Source organism: Heloderma suspectum, chromosome 1 (genome assembly GCF_057233095.1).
Source record: "Heloderma suspectum isolate Gila_16-S chromosome 1, 16-S_ref, whole genome shotgun sequence".
NCBI classification, from domain to species: Eukaryota; Metazoa; Chordata; class Lepidosauria; order Squamata; family Helodermatidae; genus Heloderma; species Heloderma suspectum.
In genome coordinates, this window is record NC_139458.1 from 369982010 (window position 1) to 369997979 (window position 15970).

Here is a 15970-nt window from a genome sequence, read left to right on the forward strand (position 1 = left end):
GAATTTATATAAGCTTGTTTACTCAAGATGCCTGCATTGGAAATGTTTATACTAAAAATACCTCTTATTTTATAGCATTTTATTTAAAACCTATATCAGTGTAACATTATTGCTATGGACTAGAACACCATGGGCATGACATAGTACCCCCTGAAGCTCTTCTGTCCCCCTCATGCATATGCTGTCCAGCATGGAGGGTTCTTTCCCTTGGAAGGCCTCCCCCTTGAGAGAGGGCTGTGCCAAACAATGGGCACAGGACATGAACTTGATCTTGCAGCATAGCATCCCTCATTGCTCCCCGCCCCCCAAAAGCCTCAAATTACCACAGAAGACTAGATGTCAGTGCTTAAAGCTGCTGCTGCTCCTTCTTTTCATTTCTATATTGCCTAATAGATAGTTGAAGTTGTCTGGGCAGTTCACAAAAATATACATCATTATACAAGATAATAAAAACATAATACAAACTCTCTTAAGATACAAAAATGTAAAAATTAAGATGGAATCCTATGCATGTTTAGACAGAAAAAAGGCCTACAATTCCCAGCATGCCCCCGGCCAGCCTTTTTTTCTGTTTAGACATGCATAGGATTGTGCCCTTAAACAGCTAAAGCATTTACAATAAGATGCCCCCATCATATGCCATCAGATGCCTGGGAGTAGAGGACAGTTTTAACCTGGCACCAAAAAGATGACAGTGTTGCTGCCAGGCAGGCCTCAGTGGGGAGGTCTTTCATAATCAGGAAGCCACTACTGAGAAGGCCCTCTCCCCTGTTGCCACCTTCAGAGCCTCTCCTGAAGGAGGCACTTCGAAGAAGGCCTCAGATGTTGATCGTGGTGTCCAGTTTTACTTTTTTTACTATGACAGCTAGTATTTTAATGTGTGGTTGATTTGTATTATATTGACCTTTTTCTGCTGTATTTTTAATTTTTTTAGCAACTTTGTGGAGCTAATGTTTAAAAAAGCAGGATAATTAAAAATAAATAAATAATGGAATACTAGTTTCGATACTATAGTGCAGCCTTCTCCAACCTGGTGCCCTGAAGATGCTTTGGACTATAATTCCCAGCATTCCTGATCATTGGCCCTGCTGGCTGGGACTTATGGGAGCTGAAGTCCAAATCATCTGGAGGGCACCAGATGGAGGAAGGCTGCTATAATGGATTAAATGTACCTTTATTACCAGAAGTCCTTAACAACTTAAGATTTAGTCTCAAGTAAGTATTTCCCCCCCACCCCATTGTTAGTGATGTCCCAGAAACATCTCCAATGTTGCTTTATATTTAGGGAAGAACAGCAGAAATTGCACACACCCTTGAATATTCATCCCATCTTTGGGTTGGAGAATTCATGTGTGGTTGAGCATCTCCCTTGTATGAATGTAGTTAATTTTATAATAATTCTGCAAACTGTAGTAGTATCCCACTTCTATGAAAAAATTAGCCAACATGTATCAAAAATGTCATTTAAGTCAGGTATCTTTTATTGTTGCACATACTGAAAATTGTACCTAACTCATTCTTAGGTAATTGTAAGATTACCTAACTCATTCTTAGGTAATCATAAGAAATTTGACAATTTAGAATAGAAATTATGCATATTTGTTGCATGCCAAAGTTATTTTTTTTAAGAGTGGGGAGGAAACCCCAGGGCAGAGACCTAAAAGAATGCAAACACATTGTGTAACGTCTGCCCTCAAAGAACAGACTAGTTTTTAATACCATTCCGTAATTGTATTCTTCATCATCATCAATTTGTTTGTATGCTGGTTTTCCATGGTAAACATGCTCAAAGTGGCTCATTAGAACATTAGAAAAGTTTACACAGGGCAGGCCCTATCATGAAGCATACTGAGGTGAGGGCCACCTCAATGCTGTCTGTTATTTTTGGAAGAATGATCCACAAAGAACATAGGGAGATAAGCATGTCTTTTGGGGGGATGCCTTCAAAATGTAAAGTCTGCTTTTGTACAGAACATCCTGCTTCTATTCATTTGAAACTTGGCAGGTCTTATTGCCTCTGAAGCAGCAACTATCCCTGCATATTTTGTCCAATTTTGCCAAGAAATAAAAAAGTTACTGCTAGTTACTTTTTTTTTTAAGTTACCCTTTAAAAAAAATCAAGATATGAAGCACAAAAACCACTGCACCTATTTTTTTCTAAAATTTGGCAGGAGTGAGCTAAAGGAGGCTACTATGCTTGCAAATTTCATGCACCTCTTCCAAACAACAAAAGTTACAGCATTTTTAAAAAATTCCCTATGATAGTCAGTGGGAGACTTGAAGCCTTGGAATTCTGAATCTTGGCTTGGATTCAGTACCCAAGTTGAAGTGGTTCAGTCCAAGCCAAATTAGTTCATTTTTCAAAGCACCGAATCAGGATCCAAGTCTAATCTTGTGGTTAGTGAATACCTCTACAATCCCTTAATAACTCATGCTAAGGTCTAACAACAGAAACACAAAAACATTATCTAAATAACAGCAAAACAAATAGAATATAGAACGTCTTACCAAAACCTAATATTGCTCCTTCCATCAACCCCTGAGCAAGACCAGCACTCTCCCAAGCCAGTTACAGTGGACTAGACAGAGAAGTAGCTAGCCAGATGCTACTGCCAGACAGCTTTCCGACACCTTCAGCAGCTGAAAGCCCATGTAGCTGGACTTGGTCAGGTCACAATCTTCACAGGCGAAGTGAATGGGCCTGGTGGAGTTTTTGCTGGTTCACAGCTTAGGGGGTCTCTCAGCCTTTGTAGCCGGAGGTGGTCAGAGCCCTGCCCTCACAGAACAGGTGGAAAAGACCAGTCTTGCAGGATTCACAGCTAGATGGTCTATTTAAGAGCATACGTATCTCTTTTCCTCCCTTTGAATATCTGGGAAACCATGTATTTGTCTAATAAATCTGGATCTCTTTATTCTGAATACAGTATTTTGTTAACTCATGATTTGAGGTCTCCATCAAACCACTGGTGCCTTTTAAATTGGCTGCCCTTGCCCATCGGAAATGTTACTTAAATCCTTTTGACAGGTTTCAAGATGTCATCTGTACAATGGATTCTATCTTTTACATCACTGAAATGAGCAGCAGGCCTTTGTTCGTAAGGAAGGAAGAAGTCACAGCCATAATATCTTTTAACTGGAGACAGAAAATAGCAACTAGGGACTATATCATACAATCTCTCCCCACCCCCTCTCTGAGGTGTTGTGGCTTTACTGTGATAGGCACTTTTTACTTTCATTGATGAACTGCTTTGGTCTGCTTATACCCACTCAAGTTGCTCACAATAATGTTTTGTATTGGGACTATGCTATGGCACATTATGCCATTGATCCAAGCATTGGGGTTGAAATAATTTACTAAAGAATCATTTTGAGCAATATCAGAAACTCTTCTGTATTGGTTTCTTTTCATTTCATTTTCCTTGGTACGATTGCCCTTTAGTGCTTGGAGCTTTTAACAAACTGATAAATATTATAAAGCACATATCTCATCTTTTTACATTTTTCATTTCTACCCATTTAGAGTCAACACACTTTAGTGGATAGCTGTAGGAGAAAAAGGATAGGGTTCTGCATCACCTGCTCACTCAGTTTTTTTGCCTTTGGAAATATGCTTACATCCTTCAGTGTGCCTAGATCTTCAGTTAGGAGTCTGCAAGGCTAGATTACTATACTGTGGTCTACAAGGGCCTACTCTTGGGGCCGATCTGCAGTGCATCTGCCATTGCAATGAATTCAGTGTCCTGTCAGGTTAAACGCTCTCGCATTAAAACGTGATTATCCACACTCACCCATTTTCCCCATTGCGGCACTTCATCAAATGCACAAGCTTGGTTCACACTCGAGCGCTGTGCTGTTTTCCTGCTCTTAAAGATGGAGGCTGTCATTGGAGGATCAGAAACTCTTCCTGTTTCTGGTGATTCCACGCCCACCACACTCACAGCTCTCAACGGCCCCATGTCATCTTCCGGCTACTGATCACATAGCTTCCTCAGCACTCAATGTTTCCTCAGCAACAAGCAAAGGGCTGGATGTGTGCGCGCTTGTCTGATCTCAGAAGCTAAGCAGGGTCGGCCCCAGTCAGTAGTTGGATGGGTGACCGCCTGGGAATCAGGCTTCCTGCATTGAGCAGGAGGTTGTTCTGTCCCTTCAAATGAGACTAAATTTTACCCCTTCCTATCCCCCGCTTTGATTTTTTTTTTAATTAAGGCATTATCTTCAAAGAATCGTGGCTTCGCTGCGATTTTTTTTTCTAATTCAGGCATGATCTTCGAAGATTTGAAAATTCAAAGATTTGAAGCTTCACATCTTCAAATCTTCGAAGATCATGCCTGAATTAGAAAAAAAAAATCACGGTGAAGCCATGATTCTTCAAAGATAATGCCTTAATTTTTTTTTTTAAATCCAAAGTGGGGGATAGGAGGGGGTAAAAGTCTCATTTGAAGGGATAGAACAACCCCCTGCTCAATGCAGGAAGCCTGATTCCCAGGTGGTCGCCCATCCAACTACTGACCGGGGCCGACCCTGCTTAACTTCCGAGATCAGACAAGTGCGTGCACATCCAGCCCTTTGTTTGTTGCTGAAGAAACATTGAGTGCTGAGGAAGCTATGCGATCAGTAGCCGGAAGACGACATGGGGCCGTCAAGAGATGTGAATGGAAAGGAGGGAAATACAAACACCACCATATATGGACAGGCAGGGGAGGGGACTATGACCAGATGCGGTAGCGAAGGCGAAAAATCAGAGCACATTAAGGAGAAATACCAGGATATCAGGGTATTGAAAGCGGGAGCATGGAAGTGGGAAATTCTGGTTCCAATTCAAGGCAAGTACTGCATAGTGTGAAAGACGGGCGGTGAAACCTCATTGGAAGCGAAAAAACCCGTAAGTGGAGATCAGCCCTTGATTACTAGGAAGCTGCTGCTAGTGCAAAAGGTGACAACTCGATCACTCTGAATTACACTTTCTGTTAATACTCCAGGGTTTTTGTTGGTTCTCTACAGTCCCTTCTGACTTAATATGAGGCACTGCCCCTCTCTGTTGTTCAGTCGTTAAGTCATGTCCGACTCTTCGTGACCCCATGGACCATAGCATGCCAGGCCTTCCTGTCCTCCGCTCCTTCCCGGAGTGTACTCAAGTTCACACTGCCCCTCTCACTGAGTCCTAAATGGATTGGGCCCTTAATATCTAAGTGACTGCTATCACAGTATCAAAGTCTGGCTGAGAATGCCACCCTCCCACCCCAAGTATTTAGTACCATTTAGTACAGAATGGCCTTGTAATGGCTGCAATTAAGTCAATATTAAAATGAGAGGGGTTGAAAGTTTTATTCTGGTAATTTGGTGAGAGCTTTGGTATATTTTATGTAGTTCTAAATGTATGTATTTGGTTTCAGATTTTTTTTTTTTTAAGCTAATCTGACCTTCAGGAAGGAAGGGAGTAAAAATATAAATAAATAAGTTATAACCAGGTAACATTTAAAATGTTCTGTGCAGATGGGTAGATTAGAGAAGGAAAGGAGTAAAAAGTTTGAAAGAAAACAAACAAAAATGTTTTAAAGAAAACTGAAAGAAATAACTTGATTGTCTTAGGAAATTAGTACATTCCCAAATGAATGAATGTTCTTTTCATCTGCTAAAATTCTTTCCTTCAGTCTCTGCATACATGCTGGACCCTGCTTAGTGCAATCAGGATCAACGTTTCTTTATTTATATATTCTTTTATTATATTGTAACTAAAATTATGTTTCAGACCTGTAGGGGGAAAATGTGATGAGTCCCAGACACTGTATTTTATCACTGAATGCTTCACAGCAATGAGAAACAAATGAGCATGAATTATATTGTCTCTAATCTTGAGGTGTATACACAGAATCATTTAGCAACACTGAAGGGTACTGACTTACAGAAGATCAAGTAATCTGATGTCAGCATTCTGTCAGGGATTGCCTGTAAAAAATGCTAGCTAGATTTTATTCTGGGGCCTAATCTACCTGGAGACATCTTCCGATGCTGATGCAGTTTTAAAACACATATTCCTGAATTCATATTTACTCCTCCCATGGCACACATAGTCAATTAATGCAGTGTACACTTAATATAAATCCAATTTTCGTGAGGCAAATGTAATCTTAAACTGCAGTAATTTCACTATGTAGGTGGAGTCTCACAACATCAACAAGTTTCCTTCTTCATCATCCATTAAGCTTATGTGCAACTTTGATGGAGCGAAGGAGTGATTTTGTTTAAAGAAGTCATCCCTAAAGTAACATGCTGATTTTCCCAGGAGTAAGCCTCACTGAAGACAATGTGATTTACTTCTGAGCAGACATATATATGCGTGCGTGTGTGTGTGTGTGTGTGTGTGCACACACGCATTTTCAGCAAGTTATTCCTTGAGGAAAGGGGAAACAAAGGACAAAGGAAAGAATTAGGAAGGCTTCAAAAGACATTCCAAACTACTACTACTACTACTACTTTTGGAAGGCAGGGGGAGGGGAAGCAGCATTGCATTCACTCTTCAGTTCACTGGGCAAAGCAGAGGGAGACAAGCCATGGGGGGGGGGCGTGCAAGGGAGGCGGAAAAACCATTCAAGGTTGATGGGACCTCTCCTCCTCAAAGCTGCTGCTGTTTTGCCAAGGCTGCCCATGCTGAGCAGAGCAATGAGCAGCTTTCCTCACTCAGCATTTGGAGCAATGTGAGATAAGTGTATTATTCACAGATTCACACCTCTGCAGGTATTTGTGCATTAGCAAATACTATTTTTTAAAAAGCCCAATCTTGGTCAGTGGAGCCTGGAGCCGAGAGGAATGGGTTAACTCCTTTCCTCCATAAGAGGAGTTAATCCATTCCTGTAGGGTCCATCTTTCTGTTCCTCCTCACCACACCACTCCCCAGCTGGACACCCCACTGAAGCCATTCCTCCTCTCCCCCAGAGCAGTACTGCAAGTTTAGGACACCCTGATTCCCAAAATTCAGGGAAATCACACTTAAGGGAGGCTGAAGAGTTGTTGGACTTGTGCTTGGATGCAATAACGGACTGGATGAGGACCAATAAATTGAAATTGAATCCTGACAAGACAAGAGACACTGTGGGTAGATAGTTCTCAAGTCTGGGAAATTGGTGTCAATCCTCTTGGACAGGGTTGCATTCCCCTTGAAAGAGCAGTTGCACAGTTTGGGAATAGTCCTAGATCCAGCTTTGTTGCTAGAAGCCCAGGTGGCTTAGGTGGCACAGAGTGCCTTCAACAAACTTTTGCTGTTTCACTAGTTGTAACCATTTCAGGACAGGGTGTCAGGAGCGCCCTACCTGCCTCTTGCAGTCCCCAACCAATAGCCAACTCAGGACACAGACGACAAGGAATTCTTTCCGAGACTTTATTCCTTTATTACTTTATGACTCTTTCAGGTACTAATCACTAGCGACAAAGCAAGGAACAGCACTGGGGAAAGATAGCAGAGTAGCCTAAGCTTCAGGTAAGGCAGTTCGTCCCCGTTTGAAGGAGAACCACGGGAAGACCCTGAACTTATGGGCTAGGGAGAGATCCTCCCTCTTTCCCTTGGGTCCTTGGGATGTGAACGTTGTTTGCGCACCAAGCAAGCGCTACGCCTCCTTTCTGCACCCTCCATCTGCTGTCGCTCCCTGCGTCTGTGCCAAGCGTCCAGCAAGCCCCCCTCCAGTGCTCTCTCACTGCCAGGGTCACTTATCTATCCCAGGAATGCTGGCAGGAGGAATCTCTACCAGCTGCTGTGCTTGTGAGAGATGAGCGAGCTCCTCTCCCACGGATTGCTGTTCCTCCTCAAAATCAGAACTGCTCTGGGGCTCTATTGGCTCAGTTTCCACCCTGACACAGGGATAGTGTGGCCACAGTGATCCATGGTCTGTAACTTCCCAGTTAGAATACTGCAGTGAGCTATGCCTGGGACACCCTTGAAATTAAGTCAAAAGTGCAGAATATGTTTCAATTGGTGCAGAATATGGCTGCCAGAATTTTGATTGGTAGAGCCAAGGTTTATGCATATCATGCCATTTTAGAAGAACTCCACTGGCTACCTTTTTGCTTCCTGGACCAGTTCAAGATGCTAGTACATACCGTTGAAGCCCTACATGGCTTGAGAGCCAGATACCTGAAGGAGTGCCTCTTCCCATATCAACCAGCCTATGTTGATAAAAGTCAGTTGCTTTTATCAAAGGTATGATAGGGATGTACAAATCAGTCTACATCTGGTCCGTGTCAGTTTCACATGTATTCATTCATGTCTGTTCCATCCAATTTCTGCATCATTCTGCAATGTTTGTTTAAAAACTGCACAAAAATTTGCATTTATTTTCATGTGCATCTTTTCCTATCTGGTACCCGTTTTTTTGGCACAAGGACAGGCTAAAACATTTTTGTTCATTCAGGCATTTAACATGTATGTTTTAATTATTAAGGGTTTATTTGTTACTTTATTATTGCATTTGTTTTGTGATAATTGATTGTGCACAGTTCTGAAATTCTAAACAGAATGAAGGGCAATTTTTAAATGTTTAAAATTAGCAAATAAATAAAGCCATTCCAGTATAATAGCACACCCTGAAATCCAACTGAAATGAACATAGAAAATCTGCCTCGTATAGGAAAGCCTGCAGTCTGAGTAGCTACAAACATGATCAACTATGCTCAAAGACCATAAATTTGGGGGAAGGCAGTAGCTCCTTCCCCAATAGCCAAAATAAGTGAGGCTTTCTTTAACAAAGATGAACCACCACTTCTGCAGTTACCCTCACAAAGACTGCCTGTTAGGGCATGATGTAACCAGCTAAGATGGGTGTGGATCAAGCACCTATATGCACACACTTTCCAATCTCAATTTAAACATTTTTCCTCATTTGCAATCATGGCATACTAAAAACAAAATTTACCTTGTTTTTTAAAAGATTTTTTGGAAAGTAAGCAGTGTGACAAACTTTCAAAATACTTCTCTCTTGCATTGCATCCAGTTAGCATAAAGATGAATTCCTTCTATCTTTGCTATTGTTGAATGATCCTAAATTTCCGTCCCAATGTCCTTTTTAATAATTATTATATTTTCCCCCTCCTTCTGAATTGAATGGAAATGGCTGTTTGTGTAATGGTGAGCTAACTTTTTCCTCTTCCACAAAAATAATAGTCATGGATATCTGTACCATAACATAAATATTGCTTCAAGACCAGGAAAGCATCTTTTTATATCTGCACTAAATCTTTGGCTTTAGAGAAAAAAAGATTTAACCTTTGTCAGGCATCTTGAAGGTCACCGGTTGATCTATGGATTGATCAGTTTAAGAGTGAAACCCAACCAGTGACAGGTCTCCTGTGTGTCTGTGTATTTGTTGTGTGTCTATGTGTTTGGCTGTAATAGACATGCGATTTTCTATAATGCTTTTAGTTGGACCATGAAACTCTGATGTAAAGCTTATCTCTGATCTTTGACTTTTGCTTTACTCATGGGATCCTATGTATGTCTTACAGGGGAAAGGGGACATGAATTTCTTAACATTTGACACCTGGCTCCACCAGGTTCCTTGTCCACAGTCTTAGACGCAGCACTTTTCCAAGGCATTAATAAACTTTAAGCCGTTAAGCTGAATGACCAGTGGGTCATAAAAAAACTATTGTGCTTAGTCTTTTCTTCACTGATGGATTATGATCTTGACATGTAATCCTTTTTCACCTTTGTCTGTCTTTTTCACAGCTGTTGTGAACTTGGACAACTCTGTGGTTGACTTAGAGACTCTTCAAGCCCTTTATGAGAATGTGAGTAACAAGGCTAAAATACACATGTACTAATTGTGTGTTCCAGACATTTGCTTTGCCTGAAAAGAGCGTCAGAAGCAATAATCTGTGACTATGAACTTGCTGTTGATTTCTTGTAAACAAAAGTCAAAACACTATTTTTAACATTTTAAACAGAAATTTAAAATGTTACCAATCAGGATCAGGGAAATTGGGTAACCCTTTGAAGACAGGACACTACAAATTAGTAGATTTAACAGAGTACTCCTCCAGGATCTGAGAAGGGAGAAGCCATGATGGATAAATGACAAAATCCACAGCCCGCTGGGCCCAGTGCAGCAAGGTAGAATGGAGAGTGTTTTCCCCCTTCAGGGACCTTTAAAAAGAACAAAACTCCCCATCCCATTGCTCTCAATGGGAGGAAAATAAACTATGATGATTCCAGGGCTAGTGTGTTAGAACAAGAGGACTTTGGATCCTGTTGTCTAGAGCCACCCTGACATGCTCCTGGAATGCCCCATTTTTGCCATGTCTGCCATTGATGCTCTACCACTGGCAGAGGAGCAATGGCGGCAGAGCAATGGCAGAAGACCTTTCCACTGCAGTTGGGAGGAAGCTTGTGATGGTGGATCATCCTCTACTCTGACACAAGGAGATCCACAAAATCCTATGGCCCATGGAATGCCCACCCAGGGTTCATAGGGCTGCCCTCTAAGACAAGTTATTTACATAATGGAAAAGCATAGTGAAGAAATCTGTGCATGCTCGTCAGAGGACTTACATTGGATCTGTGTGTTGTGTGTTTTTAAATAGGAAACTAGTGATTTTATTATGGAATGGCTAATTTATATTGTTAATTGTTCTTACACATTAATTCACTGTAAGGCCAGGGATTCTATTGTGTATTTAAACACTACGGTTTCCCACGTATCTTATCTGTAATCAGATAGGAGTATATTGAAAATAATTATTTTAAAATCCCTTTTGTCCCTGTATTTACATGTTCTCATATAACTGAATTGCCATATTCTACATTATTTCTCCTCCACATATCTATTGACCTGATTTCACATTAAAACTATAAAGCTGTTGGTTCATAAATGACATTGTTGCTACCTAAAGGTTAAAGAAAAACTAAGTAATGTGCAATGCAAACATAATTATGCTTTAAAAGGCGTTGTGAACCGATCAGGTTTTTTTCTAAGTGATGGGGAAATTAGCAGGAGAAGAAGAGAAAGTCATGCGTTGCAGCTGCTGTGAATTTTCAGTTGAAGATAAATCCCTGTATGCAGTCAATGCATTAGCTATATATGTGGCTTGTATCCAGTGGTGTCTGTCTGCCAGTGGAATGGAAACTGCTAGTGGAATGGATTTCTCAGCTTAATAAGGTGAGATATGAGCCTTTTGCCTGCGTATGTAGCCCCTTCATGATACAAGCAAAGAAATGTGATGGGCCTGATCCCTCAGGCACACAGTGGCATTCTGACACAGGACACCCCAAATCAGTGAGATTCTTTCATTGTAGCAAATCCCATGGTAAAAGCTTAATGGTTACACTCTCCAGAAATCATATAGTTGATGGTAATTAGCTATAGGCTCCATGTAATTCTAGAACAGTCAAAAGCTAATAATTATAACTGTGTCAGAGATCCATACAACTTGTTTTCCTCATTGCAATCTCTACAGCTTAGAATAGAGGGTAAGAGGCTTGAAAGATTCCTGGCATAATTTATCCTATGCAATCCAAGACAAGAGTTTCCAATATAGGGCAAGGGGCTTGAATGGTTCCTGGCATAAACCATCTCAAGAAATCAAAGACAAGGTTTCTAGAAAAAGACTTAAACAAATCCACACATGCAGAGGTTTAGTCTAGCCTTGAAATCTTTGTTGGAAATTTTGTTCTACATGAGTCAAGGCCTATCACATCCAAGAGTAAGTCCAGAGTAACCCCACACATTCAGAGATTTTTATGACCGTAACTTCTGCTTGGCATTTCCATCCTACATACAGTAGGTCCAGGCATAGAAAAGTCTAAGAGTCAGGATCGGTCTAAGCCAGCAGGGCTCTGGGCTCATCAGTGCTGAAGATACATAATCCATAGCAAACAAGAATTCAAGGTCTATGAAAAGTATAGCAATACTTTTCGTGGCAGGTTCTTAACAATACAAAGTTCAAAGAGACGAGAGTCCAAACTGGATGGAGAGTCCAAATGAAAAATGCCTCAAGAGGCTCAGACAGTGCTAAGTCCAAACAGAGAAGATTTGGGGCATTGGAGACGAGAATGTTCCTAACAAAGGCTCCCAGCCTGGGCATCTACTTAAAAGCAAAGGTGTGGCTGCAATAGCCCTCCTCCTATTAGAAAAACTAACTGACAAAGGATTTTAGCCCATCAACAAGGCCCCTGCCCAGACAGGGTGTCTCCATCCTACCTTCCTTCAACTTGTGTGACACCTCTGAAAAACCCCAGCCTCTTCTGTTAGGTTCTCATAGAGAAGTTGCCAGCCTCCTTCCCTGCATGGTTGAAGCTAGCAGCTGGATGGGAGTAATTTAACTCCTGCCTGCTTTCCTCTGAGAACACTGACAGAGATAAGCTCACACTGATTCCGACATTCTACAGGCTGAATAGGCTTAAACCTTTCCAGACCACGTCTGATCAGATTCTGGCTATACACTATAAGGCCTACTGCAGCACTGGAGCTAAGCAACAACAACAAACCACAAAGTCTTCAGTTAACCAAAGATTCAGTTAATCATGGTTTAAATCATGCTTAATAGCCTGTCTTATTCCAGAGCTGGTAAACAGTTTCCTGAACAGTTTTGGATGAAACAGGCATCTATGGTTAATTAGAGGCATCCTGGTTTAAATATGGATTGTGTACAGGGGGCTGTGCAAGCAAGGAAAATGCTTTTTGATATCTTGGCTTATCTGAATTATGGTTGTCTGAACTAGCTTGTTTATTGCTACTGTCTCCCAGCAGTGATTTGCATGAGTATAGTGATATATGGTTCATCCATAACTGTGGTTATGTTGGATTGTATTCTCTCCTCCTCCAAATGGCTATACCCTCCAAAATGCTCAGGAAGGACTATGAAGGAATCAGCAGATGGCTGAATCAGCCATACTCATAAGCCATTCTGTGTGTACGCACAAGACACAATGCTATAATGTCTATTGGCCAATTCTGCTTTGAAACAGTTACTTAAAATATTTTTAAATTGCTTTTCCCACATGACTGCCATATGTTCAAATAACATTGCAAATGTGAATTGGGAGAATAGCACATGATGGAGGCGATTGGGTGTGACTGGGAAGTAGCATACACAAACCAAGGCAAAAGGTAGCAGCAAATACAAGTGTTCTTGCTCTTAACTCAGGTCTTTTTTCATGTAAATATATTGATATTTCTCCTGAACATTTAAAACTAACTTCAGATAAAGTCCATCATTATTATATGTATATTGTAGTGGGTGCTGCGGTAACTGAAAGAGCATGGGTGACATCAGCCCAGAATAGTAGCCCAGTGTTCTTATGCTGAGATTGCTAGTGAGGGTGTTGAGAGTGAGGCTCAGTTTGAGCCTCACTGACTTCAAATGTTGCAGTAGACATTATTACCACCACTACTCCACCCAGTCTGGGCTCTTCCTGCCAATGGTTGCTTTGTCTCACACACACACACACACACACACACACACACACACGGGTCAGTTCAGTTCAATTGCTGCCTCTCAAAGTTCCTCCCACTCAGCCTTCAGCTGCATGCAGAATCCTCATTCTCATTGACCTGCATGCAACCACATACGTATTACACTTTTGCCCCAGCAGGGCATCATCTCAACATACCAAGTCAGCCTTTAAACTGGGTAGCATGTCACTTTTACCTTTTCCTATCCCTTTGGTGATAATCTGCTTTATTTTTGTCACAGAGAGTTAGGGATGCAACAGGCTAAATTGCAGAAACTGCGTATAGTCTGAAAGCCGGTGTCTTGTTTCACACAGATCCCCATCCTGACATTCTGCCTTCCTAGGGGCAAAACTGCATCATCCTTATCAGTGGTTAACCACTGAAATGCAGTGTGGTGTAGTGGTTAGAGTGTTGGACTAGGACTGGGGAGATCTGATTTCGATATTGATCATCTGGTGATGTCCATGTGTAGAGTCGCCTCTTGTGCTGTTGGAAAAGAGTGTTTGAGATCAGCATGTTCTCTTGGCAAAACTCTATTAGCCTTTGTCTATCCCAGTGATTTCTTGACTTCCTACTTTAGCATTCCAATCCCCTATGATGAAGAGGACATCTTGTTTTGGTGTTAGTTCTAGAAGGTGTTGTAGGTCTTCATAGAACTGATCAACCTCAGCTTCTTTGGCCTCAGTGGTTGGGGCATAGACTTGAATTACTGTGATGTTGAATGGTATGCCTTGGATTTGTACTGAGATCATTCTGTTGTTTTTGAGATTGTACCCCAGGACTGCTTTCCCCACCCTTTTATTGACTATGAGTGCTACTCCATTTCTTCTAAGGGATTCTTGCCCACAGTAGTAGATATAATGGTCAACTGAATTAAATTCGCCCATGCTTGTCCATTTTAGTTCGCTTGATTCCCAAGATGTCGATGTTCAATCTTGCCATCTCATGTTTGACCACCTCCAGCTTACCTTGATTCATTGATCTTACATTCCAGGTTCCTAAACAATATTGTTCTTTACAGTATCGGATTTTCTTTTCACCACCAGTAGGGATGGCGGAGAATTTCTCCCCGAATCTTCGGGAGGCCGAGCGCTGACGCATTTGGCCCCCCGAAGTTGGTTGGGAAATTCTCCGCCGGCCCCCCGCCCCCCCCGGGACGAGACTTACCTTCGGCGAATGTCCCTCTCGGCGGCGGTTCAGCGGCGGCTCGGCGCGGGCGGGGGTGGCGGCTGGTCTCCCGACGGGCTGCCACCGCCGCCACCATTGTAAAAAAAAAAAACTAAAGTAAAAAAAAAAAACACACCCGTGATAGGCTACGTAACGATTTACGTAGCCTATCACGGCTAGATTTCCAAAGTCAGCCGTGATAGGCTATGTAATTTGTCACGTAGCCTATCACGGCTGAGTTTGGAAAAAAAAAAAGCGCGTACACAAATGGCGGCGCCCATGGGGCGCCGCCATTTACATTCCTTATTTTGGCACGTCTAGTCTACGTAAAGATTTACGTAGACTACAGCGAAAATAAGGGAACACTATTTGCGTTGCCCTTATTTTCACCGTAGTCTACGTAAATCTTTACGTAGACTAGACGTGCCAAAATAAGGAACGCAAATGGCGGCGCCCCATGGGTGCCGCCATTTGCATACGTGCTTTTTTTTTCCCCAGAGTCACCCGTGATAGGCTACGTGACGATTTACGTAGCCTATCACGGTTGACTTTGGAAATCTAGCCGTGATAGGCTACGTAAATCGTCACGTAGCCTATCACGGGGTCTTTTGTTGTTGTTTTTTTTACTTTTTGTTTCGCAGCCGGGGAGATGGGGTGCCTCCGCCCCCCCGGCCTGAATTTCGGCCGGGCGAGGTGGGACGCCTCCCCCCCCTCGCCTGAACTTCGGGGGGAGAAGCGAAGCGCCTCCCCCTCACCGCGAAGTCAAGCTGCGAAAAGGTAAGTGACTTTCGTACATCCCTAACCACCAGACACATCCACAGCTGAGTGTCCTTTCGGCTTTGGCCCAGCCGCTTCACTCTTTCTGGCGCTACTTGGAAATTCCCTCTGCTCTTCCCCAGTAGTATATTGGACACCTTCCAACCTGAGGGGCTCATCTTCTGGCGTCATATCTTTTTGCCTTGTGATACATTCTATGGGGTTTTCTTGGCAAGAATACTGGAGTGAGTTGCCATTTTCTTCTCCAGTGGACCACATTTTGTCAGAACTCTCCGCCATGACCTGTCCGTCTTGGGTGGCCCTGCACAGCATAGCTTATGGCTTCACTGAGTTACGCAAGCCCCTTCGCCACAACAAGGCAGTGATCCATGAAGGGGAGTCTTTTCCTCTCCCCCATTAATCCCAGATTTCCTTTACCCTATGCTGTTCCTAACTCCCTACCCTAAAGTACAGTGTACAAAGACTAACAATAGTTTATGTTCTAAAAGGGCTAGGGGAAAGTTTGCATGAAGTTTAGTAATGTAGAGAGCAATCCCATGCCAACCAGGCATTGTCGGGGGGGGGGGCATGGGATAGGGCTCTGAGCC

The 15970-nt window shown here is 42.4% G+C and overlaps 1 protein-coding gene across 1 annotated transcript in view; it reads left to right on the forward strand.

Moving 5' to 3' along the window:
- The window catches only part of FMN2 (formin 2), a 248940-nt gene that overhangs the window by 131659 nt on the left and 101311 nt on the right, over positions 1–15970 (forward strand). Inside the window, exon 7 of the mRNA XM_084819532.1 lies at positions 9716–9777. Coding sequence (XP_084675658.1) covers positions 9716–9777 — 62 coding nt within the window. The remainder of the gene's footprint in view (positions 1–9715; positions 9778–15970) is intronic.